Genomic DNA, 15,486 nt, shown 5'->3' on the forward strand with positions numbered 1-15,486 from the left:
AAAGCTTTAAAAAAAGCTTTGTATCCAAAACTAATGTTCTTCTTACCTAGTAGGTTTGTATTGCCATTAAAATTTTCAGAGTCAATACCAAACGAATCCAGACCATTTTATGGAAGATGAGTTTCAAGAAACTGTTTTCTTACCTGGAGAGAGGAGTCGTCTTTCTTGATCTGTTTTTTTGCCTCTTTTCCACTCTGGAATAAATAATAAAATGATTGCAAAGTAAAATCACAAGCGTCATAAGTATTTACTTTCATAAACAATAGTAAATATAATAGTAAATAAAATATTTAACATCACTTGATGTAGAGGCTGCAGACTTTTTAGGCACTGGACACTATTGGTAATTACTCAAAATAATTATTAGCAAAAAACTTACTTGGTAACAAGTAATGGAGAGCTATTGATAGTATAAACCATTGTGAGAAACGGCTCCCTCTGAAGTACAATGGAACATAGTTTTTGAGAAAGAATTATTTTTCCACTCAAATATTTGAGTTTGATTTCGAGACCTCAGAATTAGGTTTTGAGTTATTGAAACGAAGCATTTTTTTTCCCACACATTTCCAGAATTCTGGGGGAAAAAAACACAGACAAATCACTTGTTCCAAAACAAGGAACTCTAGATGATGGGGTCGATTTCATAAAGAGTTAAGACTAGTCCTAGGAGATATTAAAAACTTACGACTAGTCCTAAGTCCTAACTCGTCCTAACTCGAGATAAGACTAGTCCGCTACAAGACTCTTTGTGAAATTGACCCCTGGGCTAGCTCGATGGTCGAGAGGAAATCAACAGTTGTGGGTTCGCATCCCAACTGAGTGATTTGCCCATGGATTTGTCTGAACTATGGACAGTACTAAACAGTGCTGAATACAACTCGGTGTAAGGGTAAAATAAAACGTATTTTTGTCTTTTGAGCTGACAAACCCTAGCTTCAAATCCCAGATATGCCACTGAAAGTGGAGCAAGTGGTAATACCCATTGGGATTATGGGTCATTCTTGTCAAATCACCCCTCTTCTTAAATTGCTCAACTTTCAAATTTCAGCTCCATCCGGTTAACGGTTTTCGCGCTACTGCATGCTCTTTCTCATTGATTTCAGTCAAAATGCGCCCGACTGTCGATATTCAAACGACCATAAAATAAGTAATAGCAGATTTGGAAAGTTTATGGGCAATTCCAGGCAAACATGGATATGACACCAAAAATAAAATTTGGGTCACAACTATAACTTAGAAGTTATAGTATAAAATCAATGTTGTTTACAAGGTATAAACACAATTTTGCCAAATGAGAACTCAGCTTGGGCTCCATGTAGGCTCGGCTAAATTGACTGGAAAAACTGTAATGCGACTGACCGTATTGCGACTGACCATGGTTATAAATGCCATGTACATGTATACCTAAAAGCAAGTTGCTGACCGATTATAAGTATCCTGTTGGAGATTTGTGTATAAGAGTTCTGTGTTAATAATAATAATAACTAGAGATTTATAAAGCCCACATATCTGCCTAAAATGGCACCCAAGGCGCACAAGAAAAACAAACACTAGAAACAGTAATTAGCAAAACAATGACAAGTATGGAAATGACAGTTAATCGCTGGATTCCTTCATGAGGTATGTTTTTAGATGCTTGTGTTATGTACATGTAATTCAACTTTAGCAAGTTTAGGGGTTAGAGGAAACTTTTGAATTGTTACAAGTGTCCTTTTTGTGTAATGCTTTGACCTCTTTTTACAATGTTACAACATCCAGAGCACAAAGCCCAAAACATTTCTAATATCATCACTTCAAAGCCTTGTGTGTTACATGTAATCAGTTTATAAACTTAGTGGAAAGAGAATTTCACAGAGAACTTCTAGCACCAACATCAAGAAATGACACTGAAAAGTGTAATGCGACTGACCATGGAATTGCTCCCAAGGAATTGACCGGACACAATTCTGGCCGAGATGTTTGGTTCTGAATTCCTCTTCAAGAGAGATGTGGATGGGAAGTACCCAATGGATGGGAACAGCGCGATGTTCAGGCACATCTTGAGCTTCCTCTAAAGATCTTGCCTGTGCCTCCTGGAGGACTTGCCTACTGCCTCTCTTGGAGGACTTCAAGGTGTAGGGGACTTGCTGAAAACTGAACCATAAGTATAAGAGTTGTGTGTTACATATGTAGTTAAAGTTTCGCAAGTTTTTTAGTTAGAGGAAACTTTTGAAGTGTGACTATAGTGTATTTTTTACATGTCCTTTTCTTGTAAGGCGACTGACCGGCGCACTGTGACCAACGAGAAAGAACATGTCTTAGCGCGAAACCGTTTATTGGAAATATGAAGTTTGAGCTTGTTGAGCCACGATTACCCCATAAACAAAATTTGTGCCTATATGAAAAGGGTAGGGTTTAACCCATTGGGTGATTGACACATATTACATGATGGTTTCTACAATAAGAATCTACTGCAATGCAAGTTGTACTCTTGAGTTCAAGCCTGTACTAGCACAGGCTACCACATTCAGGACTCACCCTTTAGGCAGGGGTCTCACGCGCCACAACCGTTTTCTCATGCATGAGTGAACGGCTGGCGTTGTAAACGGACAGCGCACACGCATTGCTGCACTGCCTTGTAACACCCCATTAACAGAATGGTTTAGTCCAACTCTGGTTCCTGCACTTCAGCGCTTGGTGACCAAAACATAAAGCGTTTTTATCGGGAAGTAAAAAAAAACAGGCGTACAACGCAGGTCCAAATTTTCAACCTTGAAAATTTGTGACTGTTTCACTCCAGGATCTGGTAAGTTTTTCACCCTTTTCTTCAAAAATATTTTCTCAATGGTGTTTTGAGTGTTCATTGAACATTGAGGATTAAGTTCGTGCCCTTAGAATTTGTGCCATGATTTTTGTAAGTGGTAAAAATGGGGCAAATCTGGTGAATAGCTGTCGAAATTTTACGTGTTGGACCAGATTGTCAATTGCCGCTCGAGAGAATATCATAACCCTCAGGCCTGGCGGCCGTCCAGAGGAGGATTACGTTATCACAACTAATTAGAATAATATTCGTATTATTATTATTATTATTATTAGAATGGAAAAAAATATTACAAATGAAAAGAGAAATCTGTCATTTACTTTAAAGTTAAATATAGCATAAAATAATAAATTCGATGAACGAAAAGGACAACAAATGTTGATTAAAAAGTTGTTATTTTCACACAGTTACACATACAGACAATCTGAAAAAGGTCGTTTTACCGGACTCCCTATCAGTATCACGCCTATTGAGGTATGGAAGAGGGGAGTGGTAACTGCCCACCTATTTTATAGTGTTGACGACAACGTACTTCTACTTCTTCTAGTCTACTTCTACTTGGATACTCGGTAGGGTCCATAAGACAGGACGTAAAGCCGAGAGACTACTTGTCCATGAGCGGTGCAGGGGTGCGTTTGTACAAGGAACAAGGTGCAAGTAAAAAGACTCATTGCTGCTTACTTACAGTTACACAGTACACTACAACTACACTTGGTTAGTCATTCATGAAATGAATTTTTAAATGATAACACAAATTTATAATTATTTATAACCTCACCTTTCCGACAAGAGATGGCCAAGTTTTCATTTCACTCATTGTGACTCCTCGGCTTTGGGGGGATTCGGAGAAAAGCTTCGATTTACAAAACTAAAAACAGCGCAACCAAACTCACCGTAATCACACACTCAATGGTCAATCACACAGCATGCAATGAACCCGGAAGTCCAACTTGTGCCCTTTTCGAAACTACGGCTTTGGATCGGCACAGGCTAGCTTGGGCCCGCGGCTAATTTGACAATTTGCGCGTATATTTGCGTACGTGCTCAGGGCTTCAGACGAGAGAACTGTGCCAAAAAGCGAATCCAATGCCGCGGTTTCGAAAAGGGTCAAAAAACAAACTTTACTGCACGGTCGAACAACACAGCGCCACCAATCGAGAGTTATTCCAGTCACATTTCGAGACGGATGGGGGCGTGGTTAGGTTGTTATGGGTTTTTTGGGGGGTAGGGTTATTAGCATAAGTTGCTATTCTTTCTCAATTTTTTTTAATTCCTCCTTCTTTAGTGGAGTTCACTAATGTAATTTTTTTAAATGCCCCAGGGTGGTAGTGTGCTACCAGCACTCACGGGTACTAAAAGAAAAGTTCATTTGTGTCTAAGAAAAATTTAACAACTTTATCTGTAAATGCATTTTAAAATCAACTAAATAAACGTTGAAATCAAGAAGACTGTGTCATCTTTTTGGTGGATATAGGGCATGGTTCCCCCGCCCCCTCCCCCCTGGGTTAATGTGTTATGGAAATCTTCTGAATTCTTCAGAGGAATTGGGGAGGGGCGGCTACACAAATGCAAAGAGCAAGGGTTCAACAGAAGGGGGTTATGTTGTTAGGTAACAGGTACCGGTAGAGGGCCTACTTTATCAACAAGATGGGTTCAATTTCAGCCTTCTACCCTTGAACAGAGTGTTTTGCTACTCAAGCTGCTTTGTGTTCGTCAGCTCGGAGCAGAAAGGACTTTTTAAGACCCAGTCAGTTATTTATACCCCATCTTTGCTGCCTTTCTAAGGCTTTATAGGCTAAAGGCATTTCTGCTCTGAGCCGACAACAAACGCCATTTTGACAGGCTGGTTGTAGACTACTAGAACTATGAGGTTTCGTCTCGGGAGACGATAGTGGAACGAAACCTCATAGTTCTAGGAGTAGTTGTAGACCAACACCAATTATGGTTATAATGATTCAAAATATAAGAATAATCAACTATAACAAATTTAAAACGACTAGACTCTCACACAGAAATACCATTTGTACCAATTGGTAGACATTACATTTTATTATTTTTAAAAACTTTTATTTACTTTTTTTTTTCGTTCAACTGATGGTCAAATATGACCAAGGTTTAAAAAGAACATCGTTATGAAATTGACTGATTACAAATTTGATAAGTAATACTGCAGGATAATTGAGTTTAACAATTCTAAGGACAAAATTGTGTTGTCGAATGTTTGCAATTCAGCATCTTGAAAACATGTTCACTGATTGGGCTTTTAAGAATGTCACATTACACATAAGTTTGTTAAACAATTTCATGATGGAAGATTACATTAATTAAACGGCTCGAAGTGCAGTTCGAATGACATTTTTTATCATTACCCCAAATTGCGCCATGCACAAAGCACTGTTTGCCCATCGAATAGATGAGATAAAGAGATTTAACAAAAATAACACCTAATTAGGGCCTATAAGTATTTCTCAACATATAAAATGCTTTTGGACATTTGGGCCTATATCAAATTGATACAATGGCTCATGTTCTGTTTGTCTTTACTTTAAATGCCATTCCGCTATTTTTTCAAAAAAAACTGCAGGAGTAGAGCATCACATTTATGTAAACAGGGAATTTGCAGGGAATATTTGCAGTCCATCTGCAACCCAATCATCAGAGTGCCACTGAGTGTGAGCTATACAGTGCATTTTAAAACCATACAATGCATGGCAGTCCCTCAGTAAAAAAATCTTGAAATGATTTGCCAAATGTGTTGACTGCTGAAAACACCAAATAACAGTTGGGCAGATAACGTATGTGTGTTCATACATAGTTATTCATGCATATTTTTACTGTATGAATAAAACATAAGAAATGTTTGTGTTTGGGGAAGATTTTCTGGCAGATGGCAGTGAATATTGGACAATATGGCCGCCATTGGCCGAGGTCAAACAATGGAAGCATTTATGTGTACACGCTTTGGACAACTATCAGCCCAGGATTGGTCGACTCTCGGCCACTGATTGACCTCAATGAGGGTGCTGTTCGAGCTTGTAATGACAGACGGGCGTAATCTGTTCTGGGGCCTTTCTCAAAACCTTGGCTTGGGATCTGGCTCCATCTAATGATGTTCAAACCATCACTTGCAAAATATTTGCTGCTCTAAAAATGTATAGGCTTAAAGGCAGAGCAGTGTTTCCACTGTGTACGTGAGGCCTTGTCCGAGTTAATGGCTTTCGATATGGCAATGGCTATGGCTAGATAGCAGCAAATGCTATTCTTCAACATTGTCATTGCAGCCAACAGCCACAGCTAAAGAAGCTTCTTCCAGATTGTTTGTTTTCAAAAATTACAACAATTTTTGTATCGTACATTTATTTAAACTATACACTTGTAAAACTATAAAGGAAGTCAGGTAAAAAGTAGTATAGGAAGTTGTTTCACATCCCAAAACAGCAAAGTTCCATAAAGCCGTTATGGAATGAGTTCAAAGAGATTGCCAAACATTACCAAGGAACTAAAAATTGTACACAAAATTGAAACTTGAATTAGTTTATGCAGTTCACAGCAACATACAGGGACAAATCATTACACAAAAGTATTTCCCTGGCTGTTAAACTGGGGCAGATAGTAAAAATTCAAATTGATGATAGAGGCAAAATGTGCGCACTCTCCTAAAGGACAATAATGCTGCACTCACACAAATGTGCGAATGATGATCTCTGTGAATTCTTGATAGGTTAAGGAAAGGCTCATGAGTAATACACAATTATCATTTGTTGACTAGGATTTACTTTAGTGCCAATTTTCACAGTGATGTTGTGATATTGGCGCCCCCCAAAACACCACTTGTAAAAAACATAACCTGTGAAATCACATGTTTACAAAAGAGCCTGGACTTCCTGCAGGCAGAGTTTGTACATTCCAGTTGGAACTGCATCCCAGTTGAAAGAAAACATATTTAAAACTTTCAATTTATGAAGACACAAAGAGTTTGTACTCAAACTAATATTGTCCCCAGCTGTATTTCATCAGGTTTTTTTTTGTAAATTTCTAAATGGCAGCATCCATATTTCAGTTTACTCAAATGTAATTTCAATTAGTGGTGGTACTTTATTATTAATATTGGTTCAAACTACATTATTGGAACCAGCATTGTGTAAAACCATTACTAAGGTGAGATGGGCATTGTACGATTTACTTTTCTTGGATTTGGGGCGACAACATTAACATTTTATAAAGCTGGATACAAAACAATATTCACTACAACTTGATTGACGTTATGTGGATTCATGTACTTAAACAATTCCTTGATGCTCAAAATTATTGTGAAATCTTGGAATTTTCTTGCCAACTTGCACTCTTTAAAGGGAAGGTACACGTTTGGTAATTACTCAAAACAAATATTAACTTAAAAACTGACTTGGTAACGAGCATTGGAGAGCTGTTGATAGTATAAAACATTGTGGGAAACGACTCCCTCTGAAGTAACGTAGCTTTTGAGAAAGCGGTAATTTCTCACTAAAATAATAAAAGACTTCTAGCTAGAAGTCTTTTATTCCTATCAGAAAGCACACAAATTCGTCCAACAAGGGTGTTTTTTCTTTCATCATTTTTTCGCAGATTGGATGACCGATTGGGCCCAAATTTTCACAGGCTTGTTACTTTATGATTATGATGGGATACACCAAGTGAGAACACTGGTCTTTTACAATTACCAAACGTGTATAGTGTCTTTATTGAACTCATGTTCAACTTGTGGTGAAAATAACAAGTATGGATTCCATAGAGCTGTTTGACTAAAAGATCTTATAAGGTACACACTCTGCAGTCCATGAACTTTCTGAACAAGAGCTGATAATATCCCATGCAGCATGTCCAAAAAACGTCTGAAAGCAACATTAGATTTAGTCTGAGGTGTTCAAACTGAGCATTCGTAACCAAGCAAGGTATTGTACCCAATGTACTTCATTCAAATCAAACTCACAAATGGCTCACTATTAGACATGGATACCCAACTACAATTAATTTGGTGACAACACACTGTAATCACAAGGTACTGTATGCATGGTATGACAGACTCATATGCTAAGCAGATTTTACTTGGAGAAACCAGTTAGGAATGGTGTGTAAGACAGCTGGCGTTTTAGCTGGTAATTCATTTCTGCTAAGCAACACTTTTCAGCTTAGCCAATCTGTTAACAGCTCTATGGATGTTTCCCATGGTAGAAACAGACAACTGCAAAGGACATGCCTTCAACTTCGACCATCGGGGAAGAATGTGCTTTTGTATTCAGTCATTTTCACTTAGTATACGAAAGGCTTCTTTTAAAAATACATTTTTAAAAACAAAACTATCACTTTTGTACAAGTTTCAGTACTATGAATTTTCCTTTGTACTGCGGCACTTTTCAACATCAGATTTGTTGTTAATGTTTACACTTGGTTTTACGTTAAAGCAATCTGCAGTCAGTACATCAGTAGTACAGTACGGCACTTTAAAAAGTCGTTTATTTACACATGAAGATTCTAGCGTTCCTTTCTCAGGCGGACAGCGTCTTGCACGCTTTCTCTTTTTGCATGCTCCATTCAAATCTGTTCACATCCTACGAGATGAAAGTATCCAGTCTTAGTCGGAACAAAATCGCGTTTTAATCCAATGACAATTAAGAGGTGATGGTGTCACTAGTGCATGGAAGTCCTTTATACATTGGCATGACCCTAGGAAGAGCACTTTTGTACAGGGTCTTGTCTTGTCCTCCGAACCGAAGCATTTTGAAGTGTCTCCAACCGACAGTCTTAACACTGAGAAATTGAAACACACATCGCTGCTCTTATGCACTCCAACTGTCTACACTCTACATCCGCTGTACTCCTACACGTAACCTCAGTTGAATTCAGGGGGTTATCTTAATCACAATCTAGCTTGGGTTCTCTTTATGATGTCTGATCTAAACCACTCGCTTACTGGATGAAAACATCACAGGGTATCAATGGGGCATTCTGAGGCGCCGGTTGAGTGATGGGGCCCAGCGGAGCTCCATTCCCCACCTACATGTACTGGCCGGGTTGACGTGGTCTTGAGCTCAAGTTGGACTGAGCTGGCACATCGGGTGAGGGTCCACGTGATCAAGTACAGCAGAAGCAAACATTTCATATCGACACATATCTTTTCAATGAGGTGCTGCGACAGCAAAATGCACTGTGAAAGCAGTGACGTCTCTTCGCATTCAAGATAGAAGAGCGACTGGTACATGAACATACATGTCCCAGCTTCGATTCCAGTGAAAACACTCAGATTCTCCCCTGAATTCTGCCATTAACTCCTTCATACAAAAAAATCCAAACAGGAAGCTGATTTGATTTGGCCAAACCTCAATACAGTTTCATTCACTCCGCGAATTTAACTTGAGTTTCCGACATCCACAGGCCAGCACTTTGCTCGCAATCTTGGCTTCTTTATACAAGTCGTTGCTTTTTGGCAATAATGCAATCTCATCTTAGATGCACTGATTTTGATGTTTAACAGAAGAAAAATCTTGAAGATGACCGAAAAATCATTTCTCAATGGTTCTATGTGCATTCCTGTGTCGACAGCGCGGTGTCTTTATCCTACAGATGCATCTAATATTAGTTGAAATAGTTACAGGTGCAACTTGATCGCATTGAACACCAGCATCGTACTTGCTTGCCCACTCCTCAAGAGAGGCGACTACAAAATCATTTTCTACTACTTCAGTCTTCAAAACATAATGAATATCCTCACGATATGATCTCTGTTGCTGTACAAACAACTCCTCGTTGCGCCAATTCACAAATATGCAGATTATTGTAAAAACAAATGCTGATTTCACAAGAGAAAAGTTTGGTGATTCTGTGTTGCAGACAAGTTTCTGAAATACTGTCCTAAATCCTAGACTCCAGTTAACATTGTCTCTTTAGCTGTCTTCAAGTTCAAGGAGAACCTTACATTTCTTATCTCCAACCATCCTTTTCCAAAGTCTGTTTCTTGAAACTGTCCCTTCTCTTTCTTTTTTTTCCCTTATACAATAGGCACTTCACGAAAAATGGCTAGCACCAGGCACCGTGACATAATCTCTCACACTTGTCGACAAGAATTTCCTGTCTGTCTTTTCTTGAAACCTTTTCCATAGATAATGGACGCTGAATCTTTTTTACTCCATTTCAAGGCGGTGATTTTCGGCCCAAAAAATTGTAACAAACAAAATATCCCCTCCCTCGAAAACTGTGTACAAAGTTCACTCTTCATTATCCCGGTGAAAACTCGCCAAAGAGGGTCTCAAATCAAGAAGGGAATACTAGAAATTGCAAAAATTTCTGTTACTATCTTACAATCCATTGCCTTATCGAGAAACAAAAGGAAGTTATCTATTTAAAATCGACTGACAATAATTACAAATATAAAACTCATGGAAGGAAACGGTACATGTGGTGTAAAGATTACATCATGAAATGGCTTTAAGGCCACGGTCACACAGGCGTAGATAACATGAACGTTAACGAGAATAACAATGCACTCCCTCGATTGGTTGAATGAGCTAGGCGTATGCTGCGTGGAGCAATTCAACCATACAAAGGCATTCTCTGTGCATCGTGATTGTTATCATTTTTGTTATCGCTTCAGTGTGACTCGGCCTTTACCCTCAATTATTACATGTCTTATAAGCTCGGAAAGCTGATCCATCAGCTACAGAAGGCGCTCTGTACAGACGGCAAAGCTATTAACTATCTCGACACTTTGATATACGGAAAGAGGTGTAATTAGTATTACTGTTCAATAACCGGACAGATTTTATCGGAAAGGTGTAAAATAAATGCCAGTTGAGTTTGTAGTTACTTACTGTTTTTGATTGAAAAATACTAATATACCTTGAGATTTCATATATTAACCTTGCATCAAGTAACCTTGCACCAGGTAAAAATGATCCCAAACTTGTCCTACATGAAACACGGAAGATGGCAAGTGTAAAAATTAGGGTTCGGAGAAATAACGCTTAACAACTCAGTTGCTGCTAAATCGGGTTCATTTGAGAACCACCATTAGAGAGATGGTGTCACAACATATCTTGCAGCTTGTTCCCAATCATGCAGTTTTAAATCATATCACTATGCCCAATGCATAAATAACATGTACGCCACATGAATTTTGCTTTCGAGTTACCAAAGACTGGAGGCATGAGGTAAATTTAACAAACTTTGTTTCGACAAGAAGAATGAAGGAATAAGGTTCCAGGATCATTTTTAATGGTGTATCTTAAAGTATACATGTAGTTATCAATCTCTACAAGGTGTACATAACAATACTTCAGTTAATTTGCGTCTGACTATTTTCAAAGTCGGTCATTGGAAGCAATATCCATACTACAAAATGTACATATAAAGTTGACACCCAAGTTTCTGTTGTCACAAAGGGTAGCGAGAAATTCCCTTCAGCGAATGCAACAGAGACGCGGAATGGCTAGGTTTATACATTTTCACTGCCACGCAATACCGTACAACCGAAGTGGATGGATCCCAACAGCTTTCCTCAGTGTTTCTTTGAACGCTATATCCACAGTAATCAACAGCAAACCTTTTGGTTCAGGGTTCAAAAACAATAATCATCTGTGTTTGTTGTCCACAACTATCACTCGCGACACAGATGTATTTCCACAACGATGGTGGGCGGCATCACAGAGCCGACATTTAAATGGTTACATGCCTACGAGATACCTTGTTGTATGGTAAGTGTTCCCTAGGTCCTAGGCACCAGTATTCATAAAGTCCTAGACAACAGTGTTCCGTAGGCTGTTGGCGCCAGTGTTTCCAAAGGTTCTAGGCGCCAGTGTTTCAATAGGTTCTAAGCACCAGTGTTTCCACAGGTTCCAGGCACCAGTGTTCCGTAGGCCCTAGGCACCAGTGTTAAAGAGGTCCTAGGCACCAGTTCTTTCATAGGCCCTAAGCACAAGTGTTCCGTATGCCTCGGGCACCAGCATTCTGTAGGCCTTAATCACCAGTGTTCCACAGGCCCTAGACACCGGTGCTCGACTTACAAGGCATCAGTGTTTGGGTGGCCATAAGCACCAGTATTCCGAAAGCTCTAGGCACCAGTGTTCCAAAGGTCCTAGGTATCAGTGTTCCATAGGCCCTTGGCACCAGTGTTCCGTAGGTCCTAGGTATCAATGTTCCATAGGCCCTTGGCACCAGTGTTCCGTAGATCCTAGGTATCGGTAATCCGTAGGCCCTTGGCACCAGTGTTCCATAGGCTCTAAGCTCCAGGGCCTCGTTCATAGTGATTTCACAGGGATTTCATAGGGACATGACTGCAATATATTACACAAATGGAAGTTCACAGTAAGCTTTGTACTAGTCTGAACCTTAGCCAAAATCCAAAGAGGCGCGCGCAGTAAGAATTTAAATTTTTTTCTTGTGTGTGTGAGTACTTTCTCTCTTGTATACTCGTAGGCTAGGAATTTTTTTGTTCGCAGACCCTAGGCTTAGAGTCAACCGATACACTGGAACTACTGCTGCACTGCTGCTTCAGTGGGAGCACTCTGGCTGTGCTGGATCTCTTCAAAGGTAGTCTCAAAGCAGCGTTTGAGGTCGGCGTACGACACCACCAGGATGTTCTGTTCATCCCGAGACATCAGGGTAACCTTCTCCGGTACTCCAGAATCCAACTAGAAATGAGAGGAGGAAGAGGAGAATAAAAAGCACTCAATTTGAAATTAATCATTTTGTAGTTTGAAATGCCTTTATTTAAAATAGACCTTTATGTGCACTACATAGAGTTGGTTGATGGCAATGCATAAAGGTCTATTAAAAACAAAATTGGTGTTACAGACAACTATTAGAGCAGTTATTAAAATCTTGGTAGATAACTCAGAGAATATGAGCACAACTTTACAATCAGGGATAATAATAATAATAACCCGTTTTTATATAGCGCTTTTCACACCCGCAGGGCGTCCCAAAGCGCTTCACATTATTACCCCTGGTCACTGGGCCTTAATTCACTCCTTAAACCATCTCTGCCCTCACAGGTACCCATTTACCCCTGGGTGGAGAGAAGCAATTATAGTTAAGTATCTTGCTCAGGGACACAAGTGTCACGACCGGGATTCGAACCCACACTCTGATGTGATTCACAAAGCACTAAGATTCATGTTTAGATGAGTTTTCAATGTTGCCATAGTGATTTGTATTGTGACACCACTCTTTGCTTAGCAATTAAAAGCGATAAACAGTTTAGACCAATATTAGCTCTTGGTGAAATCTGCCCTAGGTTGAATGCATCATTTTGACTATTAGCTATCCCTATGAGCATAGAGAAAGGACAGAGAGAGACTGTCGCAGAAGAAGATGTGAACTTCTATTTCTGTTTTTATTATTTTTATAATGCTCTTGAATCGATTCTGACCTTATTCAGAGACTGTACAATGTGAGCCATGTCGATCCACGGTGCGCTATCCGACGTGACTTGATGGAACAGGTAGTCTCTGTACAGCTTCAGGAGGTAACGGTCCCCGGTCTCTGCCCACGTTGGATCACCGTTGAACCTTAGAAAACAAACAAGGAAAATCATCAGAGACAAAGCAAAGGATTGGGTCAAGATTTCATGTAGTTAGGAATCATCAGTTTTAATACAACACTTTATCTAAGGGCAAATCAAAGCACTTATAAAGGCACTGGACACCATTGGTAATTGTCAAAGACCAGTCTTCTTACGTGGTGTATCTCATATAACAAATGCATAAAATAACAAACCTGTGAAAATTTGAACTCAATTGGTCGACGAAGTGGAAATAATGGAAGAAAAATCACCCTTGTCACACAAGTTGTATGCTTTCGGATGCTTGATTTTGAGGCCTACGCTGAGGTCTCCAAATCAATTAAAATATTTTAGTGACAAATTACTTCTTTCTCAAAAACTACGTTACGTCAGAGGGAGATGTTTCTCACAATGTTTTATACTATCAAAAGCTCTCCATTGCTCATTACCAAGTAAGTTTTTATGCTAACCATTATTTTGAGTAATTACCAATAGTGTCCAGTGACTTGAAAACAGGTTCATTCTAAATGTGAGATTGATTTATCAATTACAAGGTATGCGATAAGTATGCTGGGTTCTTTTAAATGCATTACATAACAAACGGGACGAATGGCTTTAGATCCTACCCTAAAGACGAACAATCGTGATCAAGTGTTTTGCTTAATGATACAAGTGTCACGACTGGGACTTGAACTCGGACTCTGCTGATCAAAGAAATAAAAGCTACTTGTCATCACCTTGGAGAAACAAAAAGGTCTGAACTCAAATGAAAGTCTGAAATTTCTCATGCCTGCAGAATGCTTGCCTGCTCATGTCAGAATCGTGAGTTAATAAGTTAAAGTACATTTTAAGTGGAGTGAATGAAACTGTATTGAAGTTTCATTGAAATTAGATCAGCTTCCTGTTTGGATTTTTTTCTTAAAGGTTAATAATTATTCTCTTCAAAGAATAAGCGAGTCAAACAAACTTATGAGACAGTCACTTACTCTGGTCGCTCGTTCATGGTGCCCATCTTACACAACAGACGGAACAATCGGCCATTGTTGACCTCCTTGGCCACCTCTTCCTCCAAGACGTCTCCTCTCATTTGAGCAGCGTCCAGCTGGGTGTAGAACCGCGCACCGATCATCGGCATGATCTCATTGACAGACCGCGGCCTGGGCTGGGTGGTCAGTAGATACCTAAGGAGGGAATCAAAGGTTGGATGTCAGTATTGGATGGTACACTTGAATAACTCGCCAAGGCATGGGTCTATGATCGTCTGATAGATTCATGTAATGGCTTACGAAAGGTTTGGATGTGCTTCAAGAACATGACCGTACACAAATACAAGGCAAGCCATAAAAATAGGCAAACGCAGTGAGAAATGTCTTGTTATAGGTGTCAATATAAAGTTTCAGTGACAACACAAATTATTAATTCGAACAAAAATGAACTTTAACTGTTAATCCTGAAGCGAACTGGCTAAGCATGAGACCTTGGCAACAATTGACTGCTTACCAAAAACAAAACCTCTAATGAAATGGTGGGTATATGCCAAAATTAGGTAGGGGATGACATTACGACCCTAGCAGCTTCTTTCTTAAAAGGTAAATGACAACAAAACACAACACACTTAAACAGGTACTTTGGAGCAACAAAAGCTGTCAATTGAGATGACAGAGATGAGAGGACACAGAAAAAGCAGGGGATGAGCACAGAGGAGAGTGACAAGGGGGGCAGGGGGTGGGGGTAGGGGTAGCGGAAGGGGCTGGTTTGACCACAAAAGGTAGGGAACACAAAAGCAGGCCTCAAATTAACCCACAGCACGCGCAGCAATTGCTGAGGTGCTCTGTGCTTATGCTGTAGTGCCCTTTGCAAAGTTCCAATGCAAGTTCATATTTTCCTCATAGAAGTGCTTCTTACCAGAGGAAAATTGCTGTGCCCCAAAAGTTACATCCAAGGTCCGCGAAAGGCAAAACCATTGATGGGAAGAGGGGGGGGGAAAGAGGTTCAATTATGGGTACTTACAGAATGAGATTTTTGAGATCACTCGAGAAGTTGTGAGCCACCAGCTCTAAGGAGGCCTGGATATGCTGCCGTTGAATGCTCTGTACGGAGTTACAAGCCAAGACCAATACAACCTTACCGAGGGACACTAAATCCTCTTGCT

At 39.7% G+C, this 15,486-nt stretch overlaps 1 protein-coding gene across 2 annotated transcripts in view; it reads right to left on the reverse strand.

Moving 5' to 3' along the window:
• Positions 1-4,825: 4,825 nt before the first annotated feature.
• LOC139936137 (PAN2-PAN3 deadenylation complex subunit pan3-like) overlaps positions 4,826-15,486 on the reverse strand; it is a 50,014-nt gene continuing 39,353 nt past the window's right edge. For both annotated transcript variants that reach the window (XM_071930872.1, XM_071930873.1), the window contains exons 12-15: positions 15,345-15,484; positions 14,321-14,515; positions 13,203-13,341; positions 4,826-12,462 (exon numbers count right to left, since the gene is read on the reverse strand). In XM_071930872.1, the coding sequence (XP_071786973.1) occupies positions 12,304-12,462; positions 13,203-13,341; positions 14,321-14,515; positions 15,345-15,484 (633 nt within the window). In that variant the 3' untranslated portion in view covers positions 4,826-12,303. The remainder of the gene's footprint in view (positions 12,463-13,202; positions 13,342-14,320; positions 14,516-15,344; positions 15,485-15,486) is intronic.

Source organism: Asterias amurensis, chromosome 4 (assembly GCF_032118995.1).
Source record: "Asterias amurensis chromosome 4, ASM3211899v1".
NCBI lineage: Eukaryota > Metazoa > Echinodermata > Asteroidea > Forcipulatida > Asteriidae > Asterias > Asterias amurensis.